Consider the following 15599-nt stretch of genomic DNA (forward strand, 5'->3'; position numbering starts at 1 on the left):
AGCACAATTCTCCAATAAACCAGTGGCCCTTGAAAAAATGAGATGACTCCAAAACTAAGGCAAAGAAAGCATGAGCTTAACTTCGTACACTTTATGATACAAAAAGGAAGCGCTCAAAAAAAAAAAAAAAAAAAAAAAAAAAGACCTGTAAAAAAACATAGAAACCAACAAGCCTGAGTTTCCCACTGGCCAAGTGTGAGACAACTGAGCATCAAAATGCTCACAGAGACTGAAAAGGTCACAGAAATGCTTACATAAATACTGTAAGTGTTGTACATAATAATTATCAACAATTGTTAAAAATAACAAGTATATGGCAGAAAATAGGGTATTTTCAAGGTCTCAAAATATCTCCTCAGAAGATGCTTATTACAAAGACAATTTAAAAGTTAAGAAACCTGGCTAGCATTTTAGACAAATGCTGCACATCACCAGTCACGGTGCTATCAACAGCACCAACTTCCTGACTGAACGCACAATGTCACCAATACTCTAACACTGCACTGTTGTCCCAATGTGTACCCCGAATTTAGAACATTCTACAAAACACCTCGCCAGTACTCTTCAAGTAGAGTGTGAAGACTATAAAAAGAAAGATTGGTGAGCTATTTCAAATGAAGGGAGACCAAGCAGACATGACAACCCAATACAGCATATGATCACAGGACAGATCTTCAATTAGGGCAACTGGTGAAGCTTGAATAGTATCAGTAGATACTTATGCGGTCAGCAGATAACACTGTTTAGGTGTAAACTGCCCCACTTGGCAACGCCAACTGCTAGTTATCATTTGAGGACACTGCCTGAGAACTTATGTATATTCTTCATAAACTGTCCCCTACTTTTGGTAGGTCTAAAATACAGAAAGAATGAATATGTATGTATTTTTCAACCTCACAGAGCTGCTTTTTGAATCAGATAACACATACAATAGTGCTGTTAATTCTAAACAAGTGTTAGCAGCTCTCGCCCCATTTCTGATTCTGCAAAAGCCTGGCATACCTTCAAGCCTACAGAAAAAAAACCTCAATTGTCAACTGCAGCTACATGGGGCTACAATTCTGGGACTAAACTAAGGGCATCAAAGGGTATTTAAAGTTCTACTTTAAAAGTAAAAATAATAAATTAAAAAAATAAATTTTTAATGAATTACATCTCTCTGTCACTGTGCACATTACACACTAAGATTTAAGAATTTCTGAAGCAGAACAGCAGTAATTACCAGTAACTACCACCTGTCAAATCACTCTGGTCCATACCGAACACTGAAAACCACCTTCCAGATTACCTGGTTGGCAAGAGCAGCAAGGACCAGCACGTCTGCCTTATCTCTTCCCCATTTCTACCTTTTACCCACAAAATCTTCAGGTTTCAGAATAAAGAACTGAATGGAAAGAGAGAAATAAATACAGTTCAGTCTGCTCATGGCCAATGATTTTACCTTTATTGTCTGCTCTTTACCTTAAACACCACCCCTGTCCTCTGATCAGAAACCTAGGCTGTTGGTGCATGTGTGACTTGCGAGTGGCACACCACATGCTCTTATAGTAAATACTGACCCAACTGGGCCAACCCCTCTCAGTTAAGGTATACATTATTCATTTCAAAACTGGCTAATGAAGAAACATTATATAGGTAATATATAAAGATACACCTAAGTAATACCTAAGATATTATTCATATGAAATTTCATTCACAATACAAAAGTATAAATTAATCTCAAACTGCTTGTTGCTCTAAGTTGTGACATTAAAGTCTTTAACCATTAAGAAGAGGGGCTAGAAAGACGGTTCAGTGGTTAAGAGCACTGGCTGCTCTTGCAGAGGATCCCATTTCGATTCCCAGCACCCACATGGTGGCTAACAACCATTGTAACTCCAGTTCCAGGGAATCCAACACCCTCTTCTGACCTCCACGGTGTTGCACGACAGGGGTGCACTTACATACACGTAGGCAATACACTCATACACATAAAATAAAAATAATAAAAGAAAAAAGAAAAAAAATTAAGAAAAAATGAAATGTATCCTGCTGTATAATTTCAAAGCCAGTCAGTCAGTAAAGACTGTAATTGTAGCTACGGAAGTCATAAGACTACAGAACTGTAAAGCTAAGTGTAACATGAGAAGATGGCACTTAAAAGTGAACTAGTTTTACTTTCAACAGTTTTTCTCATCTTTTGGGTAAACTGTACTCCCCCACCAGTGAGTCTTTATTTGCAAGGTTTGCATTACAAAGAACTAACATTCAATTAGAATATTACACTGAGGAAACTGCTTACCATGTTAACACTTGGAACAGAGGACACCTCAAAAAAATGTTAGCTCCTTTCCTTCCTCTCATCTCCTAAGTGCTGGCTGCAGCCACTTCATTAAGAACATTAAGAACTGTCTGGCTGCTTCTACCAGGTGCCATCCCGTGCCCATGTATGACTGTGCCCTGTGCGCCCATGCACTGAAGCATCCAGGGACCTCCAAGACAGGGAGCACACATGTAATGGCTTTTAAATGAGGAACTTTTCCTTACCGAAATGGACCTAAACATTATTTTTACAAGACTGAACACTTTAATGTTAGCCTGATATTTAGAATACCATACTTTGACACAATACAGGGATAATTGTTTATTACTGGGTTTAAGCATTGTGCCATTTACAAAAAGTAAATTATTATAACATTAGAATTATCATTTTGCAGTATATTTTAATAATGCAATGGAGATCTTATTTAAAGGTTAAAACCTCATTCAATTTTATGTCTTCTAGGGTTTATACTGAGTACAATATTGTATAACTGTATTAATTCAACTGTGAACCTAAAAATTTACAGCCAATTTTGAAAGAGATGCATCTTTGCTTCGGAAATTGTTACTAAATATGTCAATGAGGTTGTGATGAAATGCTTCTTCTATTATGTGGTTATTAAATAAATAATAATAATAAAAGAATTATCGTTTTGAAAAACTTAAAAAGAGAGGCAAATGCTGGAGAGATGGCTCAGTTAACAGTGCTTGCTGCTCTTGGAGAGGACTGCAGTTTGGTTCCCAGCACTCAAGTCATTGGGTGGCTCACATTCACCTGTTACTGCAGCTCCAGGGTATCCGATGCATTCCTCTGGCCTCCATGGGCACCCACCCCTGTGGCACATACACATGGACAAACCAATAAAAATAAGTTAAAAAAAAATCAAAACACAAGGATCTAAGAACAACATAACAACAAATATACCACGTAAGGTGGCACACACCTTTAGCCCTAGCCCTGGAGAGGCCAGGGGGCTGGTGGATCTCTGTGAGTTCAAGGCCACAAGGGTTTACACATCAAGTTCTAGGCCAAGCAAGGTAACATAGTAAGGCTCTGTCTCAAGAGAGAAAGGTGGAGGGGTGGGGGTAAGGGGCAACCATTACAACCATTAACCAAGCACCAAACATGTTTATGAAGACTGGCTTCATAAACAACTACCTCAAGGCTGTAACAAACAGTCCAGCTACTGATGCACGTAGAGAAGCTTTTGTGGAGATCAGTGCATTTCAAATCCATGCCAAGTTGTTCTTTTTCTTAAATTTTAACTAATACATAAGAATAATGCATATCAGGCCAGCCAGGAATAAAGGGAGTCTGTCTCTGTCTCTCTCTCTCTGTCTCTCTCTCTCTCTCTCACACACACACACACACACACACCACGCAAGCATACATGTGGGGCTCAGTGGTGAAGAGTGCTGGCTGCTGAGCTTAGTTCTCAGCACCAACATAGCAGCCAGCAACCCTCTGTAACTCAGTCCCAGGGATTCCAACATCTTTTCTGGCCTTCCTGGGCACTGTATGCATGTGGTATATTTACATACATGTAAACAAGACACTCATACACATTAGAAATAAAAACGAATAAATGCACGTATATACAATCACTTCAGATTTTCTGACTACCTAATAGGTTAGTCTAGAAAAGTAATTAACTTCAAACAGAATTATATAATAAGCCTTAACTGTTTCACATTTTCACACTAAAAAAACAAAGTAACACAAATAACAATATTTAGAAATTAAAGCTGGAATGAACAGACTAAGTCAAATCACAAAATAATTAGAGCCGAAGTGCTAGAACTTACTGAGCCATCTTACTTAGGCTATCGCTGAGGAAACAGATTCTGCAAGAAGGGTTTCCAAAGGAAGACGATGCAATAGGCAATGCCCAACACCATCAGGACAGAATGAAGAGCCATACCTCATCCTCATCAGGCTTCCACTTCCTCGTCTAGAAAATGGTTTTGACTGGACCTACCCCACAGGGTTGAGTTTATTAATCATGTAAATTAATTAGTTCACTTAATCAATTCAGTCTCTGGCACACAGTAAGGACTCAAAGACAATTTAGCAAAACCCAATTACCTGATATTCAAGATACCAGTCAAGACCACACTGTTAAATTTTAATCACTTTCTTAACATTAACTAGTGGAGTATAACCTGGAATTACATGCAGGCACAATTTGGCACTCATTTGCCTTTTTGTTTTTTTAAGGCAATGTTTTATAAACTTCAAAATTCACACCCTATCTAACAACCCGTCTTCCTACATCCCAAGAGAATACTTAGCACACACATACCAGGAGCACAGCAAATGTTCATGATTTCAAACACCCAAAACAACTCAAATAATCTCAGGAAAGAAAACAATGTGGTGGCTGAAAGAGCATCACAGAGCAATACAAAGGAACAAAAACCGTATGTTTAAAGAACAGATGAATTTGAGGTGGGCTTGGTGGCGCACGCCTTTAATTCCAGCACTGGGAGGCAGAGGCAGGTGGATCTCTGTGAGAACCAGGCCAGCCTGGTCTATATAGTGAATTCCAGGGCAGCTGGGGCTATGGGAAGAGGAAAACTCTGTCTTAAAAAAAAAAAAAAAAAAAAAACCACTACCAATGATGACAGCATTAACCAAAAACTTATTCATCCAATTTTGTACAGCTAAAAGGGTCTGAGGGCTAGGTATAATCTGTTTTGGGGTAAAGAATTAAATGAGATAAAGCATTTCTCGCAAGTGTTTGATCTATGTGAATCACTAAGCAAGGGTAAGACCTACCAGAGATTATCACAGAATGAAATACTTCTTAAAACTTGAAACCTTGCCAGGTGAGAGCTACCACAACTGTAACCCCAACACTCTGGAACAGAGGCAGGAGTATCAGTGGTTCAAGGTCATTCTCTGTGGCTACACAGTGGTTTCAAGGCCAGTCTGGACAACAGAAGACTAAATAAATAAATTAAACTAACAAATACAATTGCTTCTCATATTAAATTAACCCCTTTCCTGCTTCCCAAAGCAGAAACCAAACATGAAAAAGATATTGACTGCCCCAGGCAAACCAGGGATATAGGAGGGCTCTTCCTTTCCTGTGAATCAGTACGCCATAAACTTGTTTTGACATTTAAGACCTTCATCAATTTTTTTGTTTTATGTATCAAGAGTATCATCCAAAACATGATGTTTGAAAACGAAGTTGAATAGTTAGCAATTAAGTATATGTATCAAAAGTCATAAATAGGTAATGATATTTACCACTGTAATAGCCAAACTACTGGACTGTCTACCACAAACTAAATATGTGTACATATGCACACATGCATACACCAACACATACAATATACAATCACTTGTAACCTCTGGCTAGGATCAAATGTAAACACATCTAAAAACATTAAGATTGAAACACACCAAAAAGGAATGCTCTCTCAGTTTAATTTAGTGCCATCTCTGTGAAACAACGAAGACCACCTTACTTAGAAGTGACAATTTCTACATTTTGGTTTTTGTTTTGTTCAGTCTTTTTTTTTGAGACAGTATCTCAGTATGTAGCCCCAGGCTGGCCTTGACCTCACAGAGATTGCCTGCCTCTGTCAACCCTGTGCTGTGATTAAAGGTTTTTGGCACTTTCTACATTTTAGAGAAGCTGTACTACCTCAAGCTATCTTCCTATTACGAAAATTAAAATTGGGGCTGGAGAGACGGCTCAGCAGTTAAGAGCACTGGCTGCTCATGCAGGGGACCCAGGCTCAAATCCCAACACCCACAAGGAGGCTAACAACTATCTCTAACTCCAGTTCCAGGGGATTTGATGCCCTCTTCTGACCTCCACAGGTACTGCATGACATGGATGCACTCACATGCAGGCAATACACTCACACACATAAAATAAAAATAATAAGTAAAATATTTTTAAAAAGTGGCTGCATGAAGACTACCTCTACAAGACTCTTCTTCAGAAGGCCCTACTGGAGATCGGACTAAGGCATCATGCACAGGAGACAAGGCTCTCCCACTGCTCTACAGACCCAGACCTTCTATAAAATGACTTTAATGATGATAATCCCTCAGATATTAGCCATAATTTAATTATGTCCTGGGAGTCACAAGGTGCTAAAAACCAAAAATTGAATCTAGGATATTATGGGATTACTTTCACTTATAAACAATCCACAACAGAAAAAATATCAAGTACCATTTAAAGAAACTTTTTTGACAATTACCCTCCTCTACACACTACACGTAAGCAGTTAATTGAAAGGGGACTGGAGAGCTAGAGCAGTGTTTATAAAGAGTCCTTGCTGTGCATGTTTGAGGACCTGTGTTCAAATCCCTAGCATCACGTAAAAAGCTAGGTGTGGCCACATGCATATAAGCCTCCCTGGGTGCTGAGGAGGCTTAGACAGGAGGATTCCTGCAGCTTGCTGGCTGCCAGCTCAACTCCAGGTCCAGGTCTGTCACTGAGATAGTGACAGAGCACAGCGCCCAATATCCACCTTTGACCTCCACCCGAAACAGCTTACTACAATGTTTTTGTTTTTTGGTATTTTTGAGACAGGGTCTCCCTGTAGCCCCAGCTGTCCTGGACCTCACTATGTAGACCAGGCTGGCCTTGAACTCACAGAGATCCGCCTGCCTCTGCCTCCAGAGGGATTAAAGGCGTTCGTCACCATGCCCGGCTGGTTTTGTTTTTTAAGACAGGGCCTCACTATGTAAACCCTGCTGTTCTAGAATTTACTATGCAGCCCAAGCTGGTTCAAGCATGAATTGTCAACTTGTGATCCCTCTGCCACAGCTTCCTGAATGCTGAAGTTCCAGTTGTGCACCAACCATGTCTGGTTTACATTATCTGTGAAAGTAAAGGGCCAGAAACCTAGTGTTCATTAAGGGAAAATAACAAGGTAAACTTTTGGTACAATATGATCAAACAGGTACAGATACTAGTGATGATTATTTAAAAATATACAAAATAAAGACTGTATTTCTATTGGGGGTATTTATTTAAAGTCTAGTGTAACAGTAATTATTTGCATGTACACTAAAGAAAGCAAAAATGTGCACACATGGAACAAGAAGCACATGACAGGCATGTGAAGTTTGCATAATTGCTTTTTAAAATCTTTCTTCAATATAATCATTTCTCCTCTCCTCCTCAAAACAAAGGAAATCAATTAAGAAGATCCATCTTAGTGTTTACTTACTTCCTTGTCTCCTTACACTTCCCGACTACCTAAACTTATTTAAGTCAGGGTAAACACCAATGGGAAGAACTAAGGGAGCCAGTAATTACAAGCCAGACTACTCGCTGGGTTCTAGGTATGTTGGGGAGGAGTACATACCACACAGATTCGGATTCAAAGCAATATCATCTATGTCATCAAATTCCTTTTTATTTTTAAATTGAAAGTATGAGTGTCTGGCCTGGTTTGGAAGTGCACCATGTGTGTGCAATGTGCAACACCCATGGAGGCCAGAAGAGGGGGTAGGATCCCCTGGAACTGGAGTTATGGTCGGCAGCCACCATGTGGGTGCTGGGAACTGATCCGGAGTTCTTTGGAAGAACAGCAAGTGCCTTTAACCACTGAGCAATCTTTTCAGCTCCAGTTAAATTCCTTTATTGTTCATTAAAGCAGCCTGCTCCCTTGGAAAAAAACCTGGGGGGGGGGGGGCGTTTCCTTCTTAAAATACAAAGCTGAACAATATCCTGGTTTGATATATTTATTGAAGCTATTTTTTTACAGGTTCCCAACTTTTATCTTTTAATCAAACAGTTTTCAAAAGTATATAGATTCTTCACTCTGATTTTAAGTGATGGATTTATGCTCACTTAAGGTCTTAATTCATTGATAAACTTCAAATTCACTACTGATCCATGTATGTAGTTAATTTTTAATTAGCAAAATAACTGTCTCAGAATTACAAGACTATCAGGGCAAAGCATTAATATATATGAATTTTTGCTTCAGTTGTTCATGACTAAAATTGGCAATCTACTTAATCTACTGTTGATTGACCAAGTTAACCTTCTAACAGATAAAACTTAAGATTCTAGCTAGCAAATTTGGCCCACCAACCTAATAAAGATCTTAGCTGGACTCCATCTTATATATTAAAAAAAAAAAAAAAAAAAAAAGAGATGTCTAACTCCTGGATAACTGAAATTGAAAAAAGATCTCTTCTCCCATGAAAGCAAACATCAGACTTCCTCCCATACAGTGATATTTAAAGCTCTTACATTTAAACTGCACGAAAGACAGATTTTTCCATCTAAAAGGATGGCACAGCATCAAACCTGCCTGTACTTCTCCATTATGCTCAGTGAGGTACTAAGACTTTTAACAAATTCTATAAAAATACTACTTTTTTATGCATTTTTATTTTTTTCAAGATTTGTTTATTCATTTATTTACCCCATGTGTACGTGTATTTGCCTGCTTGAATGTGTACTACATTCACACATGAGCCTGTCAAGGCCAGAAGAGGGTGTCAGAACCCCTGGAACCGGGATTACAGGTGATGCCAGGCCAGGAAGTAAAAGGGGCTGGAGCAATGACTCAGTGGTTAAGAGCACATCCTCATCTTCCAGAAGATAGAGCTCAGTTCCCATCATCCATGTGAGGCAGCTCACAGTGGCCTGTAACTACAGCGCTGCACTCATGTGCACAACACCCCCCCCGGCCCACACACATAATTTTAGAATAACATTTTTAATCAAAAAATTATATGGAACAAAAAAAATTGATTTCAAACCCATCTCACTGGCCTCCTGCTGGTTTTGTACCTACAAACCTTTTTGCTTAGTCTTTGCCCAGAACATGGAAAAAAAAAATATTTGGAACACGTATCATCACTCTGCTTGTTGGAATTAGATTTTGTTTTACTGAAGAGCTGCTTTCTAGCAGTTAAGCTGAAATAAATTTTTCTAACAGGTTAATAATCCTCTTTGAAAAGTAACACCACTCCATGCTGAGTGAAAATGGGCACTGATTACTTCATGAATATGATAGCGGCCTTCTTTTTAATACTGTCTTATCTCTAATAAAAAAAAAATACTATGGAAGGAGGGAGATTAAATTTATTTTAACATTCCTCTGACGTTGAGACATATCCTAGTTTTACAAATGGAGAACTAAACATAAAGATAAATGATAGGATTTGCCAAAGTCTTTTGGTTGGGGTTGTTTTGTTTTGATTGTTTTGAGAAAGAATATATATAGTCCAGGCTGACCTTGAACCACAATCCCTCGGTCTCAGCCTTTTAAGCACTTGTGTATAGGCATGGACCACCAAACCCAGCACTGTGGTTCTTTATTAATACAGAATACATAAGATATAGCAATGGGCTTAATGACCATCATTATTTCAAGGGAGTGATGACTATAAATATTTCAAGATTAATTTTAGAGATAAGCAGCATTTCTGCTATAAGAAAGAAATTTTAATTTCTATTGGTATCATGAGATGAACTGTGTCCCTCAAAAATCTGTTGAAGTCCTAACCCCCAGTGCCTTAGAATGTGAACGTATTTGGAAACAGTCCTTGCAGATATAATTCATCAAGATGAGGACGATTCCTTATCCAGTGACTGGTGTCCTTATAAAAAAGGTCAAACAGAGGCAGAGACACAGAATGCCATACAATAATGAAGGCAAAGGCTAGAGTTTCACAGCTACAAGCCAAGTACTGCCTGAGATGCCCAGCAATAAACTGAAGCCAGCAAGGGGGAAGAACACCACCACTGAGTTGAGAGAACAAGGCGCCACCAATACACATTTGTGACAATTCATCTCCTGAATTGTGGGACAATATAAACTTCTGTTCTTAAAAAATACCCAGTTTGTAGTACATAGTTAGCAAAGCCCTAAGAAACTAACACATTCTCTGGAACAAGCAGCTTTAATGCTGCTATGGCCTATTAGCACTTCCTTCAATTATAAATCAATTTTAGCAGAGATTAGTAAAAATAAAACTTTTTGCTATTTAAGCTCACAGACATTTCGCCTGCCTAGCCAGTTAACACACCTTTTTTTAAAGATCCTTTATTAATGAACTATGCTTCAACAAAAATCCATTGTTTTAGGCCAGGTGAGGTGGTGGTGCACACCTTTAATCCCCAGCACTCTGGAGGCAGAAGTAAGCAGACATCTGTAAGTTTGAGGCCAGCCTGGTCTACACAGGCGAATTCCAGGCTGGCCAGGGTGATATAGTAACATCCTGTCTCAAAACAACAAGGACAAAGAACAACAACAATTTTTATAGTCTCTGACTATACTACTCTAGCATGTGTAAACTTTCTTAAGTCAGCAATTTTAATGTAATTCTACCTCCTACTGGAGAATGAAGCCATGTACATTTCAATCAACCCTTTCCCACCTTCAGTAAAACCTGCTAGTCACTCAAGTTAACCTAGTAAGAGATAAGTTGTTAACCTTTCCCCTTAGGCACTTCTCAGTCACCAGTCACCAAAAGCAGCATGAAATTAGGGAACCTTAACTTTCGCCCTTTCCTGACCAATGAACTTCATCCTGAGTCAGTTCCTCAGTGTTCGCACAAGAAAGGGGTTATGAAAGGAAAGAAATTTAAAACTTCAAAATGGGTAATCAGCCAACGACCTTGTTGATGATGTGGTTCTTCAGATGTACCGCACAGTTCAGAGGCCAACCACATCCAGACACTCCGAGAACATCTAGGGCATGTTGAGTCTCAGCCATTACTTCTCCAATTTGAGGAGATAGACCATGCCAAAAAAAAAGCCAATTTGGCCTTAAAAGATCAAAAGGTAAATCTTTAAAAGACAATGTAATTGACTAGTCCCATAATTTTTTATCCTACCTTCTAGATAAAATGTAAATATATAAATTCTCTCTCTCTCTCTCTCTCTCTCTCACACACACACACACACACACACACACACAAATGCTGTAACAAGCACTGTGCTAGGCGAAATGAAATAGAGAACCATAATAAAGAACACAGAAATGAGTAAATGATTACAACACTGATTTTTTTTAGATCTATAAATATGCATCAAGTACACAGCAATACAGGAGGGGATACTGGTGAATATGGCATAAATGAGAAAGTCTTCTGTGGAGAAATGATGTCCGAAAAAAATGGGGGTGAGGTTTCAGCCATGTTAGTATACAGTGTTTAAAAATACAATTCAAGGAGCTGGAGAGATGGCTCAGCAGTTAAGAGCACTTGCAGAGGATGAGGGCTCAGTTTCTAGCACCCACATACCAGCTAACAAACATCCAGAACTCCGTTCAGGGAATCTGATGCCCTCTTCTGGCCTCTGTAGGTTTGCAGGACAGGGGTGCATTTACATACATGCTGGCAAAACACTCATATACATAATATAAATAAAATTTTAAATACAATTCAAAACCAGAAAGCTTTAAGTTAAAAGGTGAAGCAGGCATGGAGCTCAACTGAACTCGATGCAAGCTTTACATTATGCATACATGATATCTATATAGATACATTACTTGACTGTTTCTGTTCCGTTCTAGAATACTTTCCAAGCACGTATGTTTAATGTATGCATAGATATATACAGACACTTGAAGAATGGAAGAAAATGCATATGCTCACATACACCCTTAGAATAACCCTTATGAGGTGCATTTTTAATGAAGCATTAAATTTGCTTTTGACAGGAAAATGGTTCTAATCCAGACTATATCACACCAAGTTTATCCCAAGTGATTTAATTCTAATTAACCTAGTTCTGAAATCTACTATAATCCCAACTTGCTATTAAAAATCCTGGTACTGACATGGCAGATGTTTGTGGCTGATGTCAGCACAGTAAGTAAAATGCTCACTATTTCAGCTGTTTCACCTCTCCGAGTGCTTCCGCCAACCTGGCAAAGGGCAGACACACACAATGACAAGCACTCAACAGCAAAGTACAAAGGCCATAAGTATTATCTAATAGGTCTGTAAGTGTACAAAATTCTACTTAAAAGGCTAATTCAGTATAATATGATACCGTTTTATCTGCCGGAACATCTGGAGTATTGAACAAACAAAATGAAAAATTACCTACAAAAATAAAATCACATGGTGTGCTGCTTGGTCTCCCCTTTGGTGGCAAAGCCTTTGCTCTACGGTGCATCTGAATGACTTTTGCAAAGCTGGATTTTTAAAAGACATTTTTATTATATATATCTGTGCAAATACAAAGATACCACCATGTGTGTGTGGAGGTTCGAGGATAACTTCCATAAGTGGTTCTCTCCTTTCACTGTTGAGTCCTAGGAATGGAACTCAGGTCGACAGGCTGAGTCATTTCATCAGAGTGAAAAGTCAGATTTTTTAACACAAATTTTAAAGTCTAATGTTCTGTCCTATTCTCGTTAATTTTTCCCTCATTTGGCTTGTCCCTATTAAGACAAAACCTTATACAGAACAGATCTTCCACTAATCTTGATTAGATTTACAATCAATCTCAAAGACTCACCACTCACCTGCTTCTCTAACTCTAGATTCAGATAATGGATTTGACAATGAAGACTCTAAAGGTCTTACTGCATTTTACAATGGCTATTAACCTAAAAAGTTACTGATTTCTCAAGATACCGGAGATTTTCACCCCTTTTAAAAGGCTGAAAACAGAATAATTCCTACTGTAATTAAATCCCTAATGAACTATGGCTTAAAGAAGAAATTCTTACAGGGCCATTTTCAACTCCACTAAGGCCTTGAGATCTCACTTTTGCTTCTTCATAATGTACACACAAATAAAGAATTTCCATTTCAAAATGTTACCTCGTACATTAAAAGTGAGATGTATAAATGATCAGATTAAAAGCTACTCACAAAAGACATCCACTTTGTAGTGGAGCTAAGGCACAATAAACAATGCCAGCTCTAGAAAAAGAGCTGTTCATTAGCAGATGAACACAATTCACTTTCTAATATGACGGTTTTTTAAAAACACCACCACCATCCAGACTTTAGCCCTATGAAAAAACTCTGAAATTGCAATATATGCTAAGATAGACTGTTCTTTCCCTACCAAAACTAATGGTATTATACAGCTCCTAAGGAACAGCTTACGTATTAAGAAAGATTAATTTCCAAGTTGCCCCTTTACCCTTAGGAGTGGGAGGGACGCTACCCCAGTTGTTTGTTTAGTATCAGCATCTTGAGGATTAAAACCTCGGGAATATTTTTTCATTTTGGTGTAACAGCAGCCCTACCTACTGAACTATTTCTCTGTCTGTGGCTAGCTCTCTCCCTCTCACTTACTTGCACTTTCGATTTATTCATGTACAGTACCAAAACAAGGCCCACATAGCAATCTATTCTATACCTTCATTAATTCAAAGCCCTCATTCGCTTCTCAGCAGCAAGGAAATACCAAGTACTTTTTAAAATACTGAACTGCTAGGAAGTCTTTTCCCATTTCTAAAATAGATCTTAGATTTTGATCTCAGCGGCTTTTACAAATACCAGTAAAAGTTCCCGTCATTCCCTTCAGCAGTTCGGCAGTTTTTCTCCTAACCCAGCACTATCTGACACCGGCTCCCTGATCTCTCTCAAAGTAGGTCTAGTCGGCGGAAGGCAATGACAGTGTACTGCACTGTGAATGGACAGCCAGGTATTTTATGAATGGAGGCGATCACGTGATCCCAGCACCTCCCCGAACTGATATTTCCCACATAACTGTGTCAACATTCTGAGAACTGGGCTAGTTGTTTGTGTGTGCCTATGTTCTGAAATTCAATCTACAACTTCAAATTCTGCTCACTTCCTGAACTCAAAAATCTACAGAGACAAACAATCTTCGAATTTTTTCTTAGGAAATCCTTGCAAAATGTCCAAGGTGATGGATGTTTAATTATTTTTTTTTTTTATGAATGAAGAGTGTGCTATGCAAATGAGGGCGATTCACAAAAAGAGAGAACATGGCGGCCACTTCTGCTCCTAGAATGTACTGACTGCAGCAATCCACCTCGGTCCACACCCGCTCCTCACAGTGCAAGCTTTTCCAAGGGGGAGTGCCGCTCTGCATTTTTCTTGCTATTTTACGTTAAACAGGCTTCCGCCCAGGACTTTAAAGCTTCCCGGAAAAGGTCTGACTTGAGGAATGCACTTTTGCACTTTATTTGAAGGAATGCATCCTAAGGATGAGACCATACTCACTTTAACTCTTTACAACCCTCCGAAGATAAACAAAGAGAACTTAATGACAAGAAAACGGATGCTAATATTCTGCCCAGAATGAACTCTTCTCAATAGAAAACAGTTACAGCACCATGATTCCTCCAAGCCGCTGCTGCGTAAAAACAAATATTTAAAAGGACAGTGCTCCGTTTGGCAAGCCAAATAAGCGAAACTTAAAAGACGGAATGTTCTTGATGAAGTTGAAGTCACCATGTTCAGCAATAAAAGTGGTTGTTAATACAGCCGAAAGCCACTACCGACCATTCCAAATGCTAAAGTGTTCGGTATTTTTGATGGGGACAAATCCAACATTCGCAAAGATAAACATAATAGCTCAACATCTCCCCCACTCCAAGTATCCTTAATCCTATTAAATGCTAAAAACGTTCCCCTAACGCTGTTGGTTTGGGATTTTTTTTAAACAAAAATTGTATAGGTCATAAGTTGGGGGGGAGGCGATGGCTTAATCGGTATTTAAGAGTCACTGAGTCATCGAATTAGGATTCAATAGCAGTTTGCTGCAGGGGTGCTCCCACACAGTTATTTCTGAGGGAAATAGCAGGGAAGGAAGCAGGCTGGACAGTCAAGGTGTTGGTAGGTATGCCAGAGCGCAGGGCAGGGCAGGGCAGGGCAGGGCAGGGCAGGCCCAGGGTCTCGGTGGCAGAGGGTGTTCGATTGCACTTCCAGCCCCCCACAGTCGGTCTCGGAGATGTCGGACTGCTATGCTACCTCTGCTCAACCCCCTTCCTTCCCCAGTGCGGAGGTGATGGAAGGATGGAGAAGGGTGCTTGCACGAAATAAAACCGCCCAGCACCTCGGTATCTGTGTCCGCGGCAGGACGCAGCGGGCTCCCCCGAGAGTGCGCGGGGTCCGGGCCGCGCCGAGGGAGGACTGGGGGAGGGGGCTCGCTTACTCGTTGTCAGAAGTCGCCGTCTCCTCGCTCATCTTTCCCTCACCGTGATCCGATCTGGAGATGGAGGAGCAACGGCAGGCGGGGAAGCAGAGGCAGCGGCGGCTCCGAGGGACGGCGGGCGGCGGCGGTGGCGGCCGGCGGGGCGCGCGGGCAGCGGCTCAGGGGCCTCACCATGGTGGACGCCTCACCCGGAGCGGCGCCCCGCGAGCC

At 39.9% G+C, this 15599-nt stretch overlaps 1 protein-coding gene across 1 annotated transcript in view; it reads right to left on the minus strand.

Moving 5' to 3' along the window:
* Nucleotides 1–15599, minus strand: part of Spred1 (sprouty related EVH1 domain containing 1) — a 76713-nt gene extending 61114 nt beyond the window's left edge. Inside the window, exon 1 of the mRNA XM_008825294.2 lies at nucleotides 15390–15599. Within this exon, the coding sequence (XP_008823516.1) occupies nucleotides 15390–15421 (32 nt within the window). The 5' untranslated portion in view covers nucleotides 15422–15599. The remainder of the gene's footprint in view (nucleotides 1–15389) is intronic.

This window comes from Nannospalax galili, unplaced genomic scaffold (assembly GCF_000622305.1).
Source record: "Nannospalax galili isolate Female #2095 unplaced genomic scaffold, S.galili_v1.0 scaffold629, whole genome shotgun sequence".
NCBI classification, from domain to species: Eukaryota; Metazoa; Chordata; class Mammalia; order Rodentia; family Spalacidae; genus Nannospalax; species Nannospalax galili.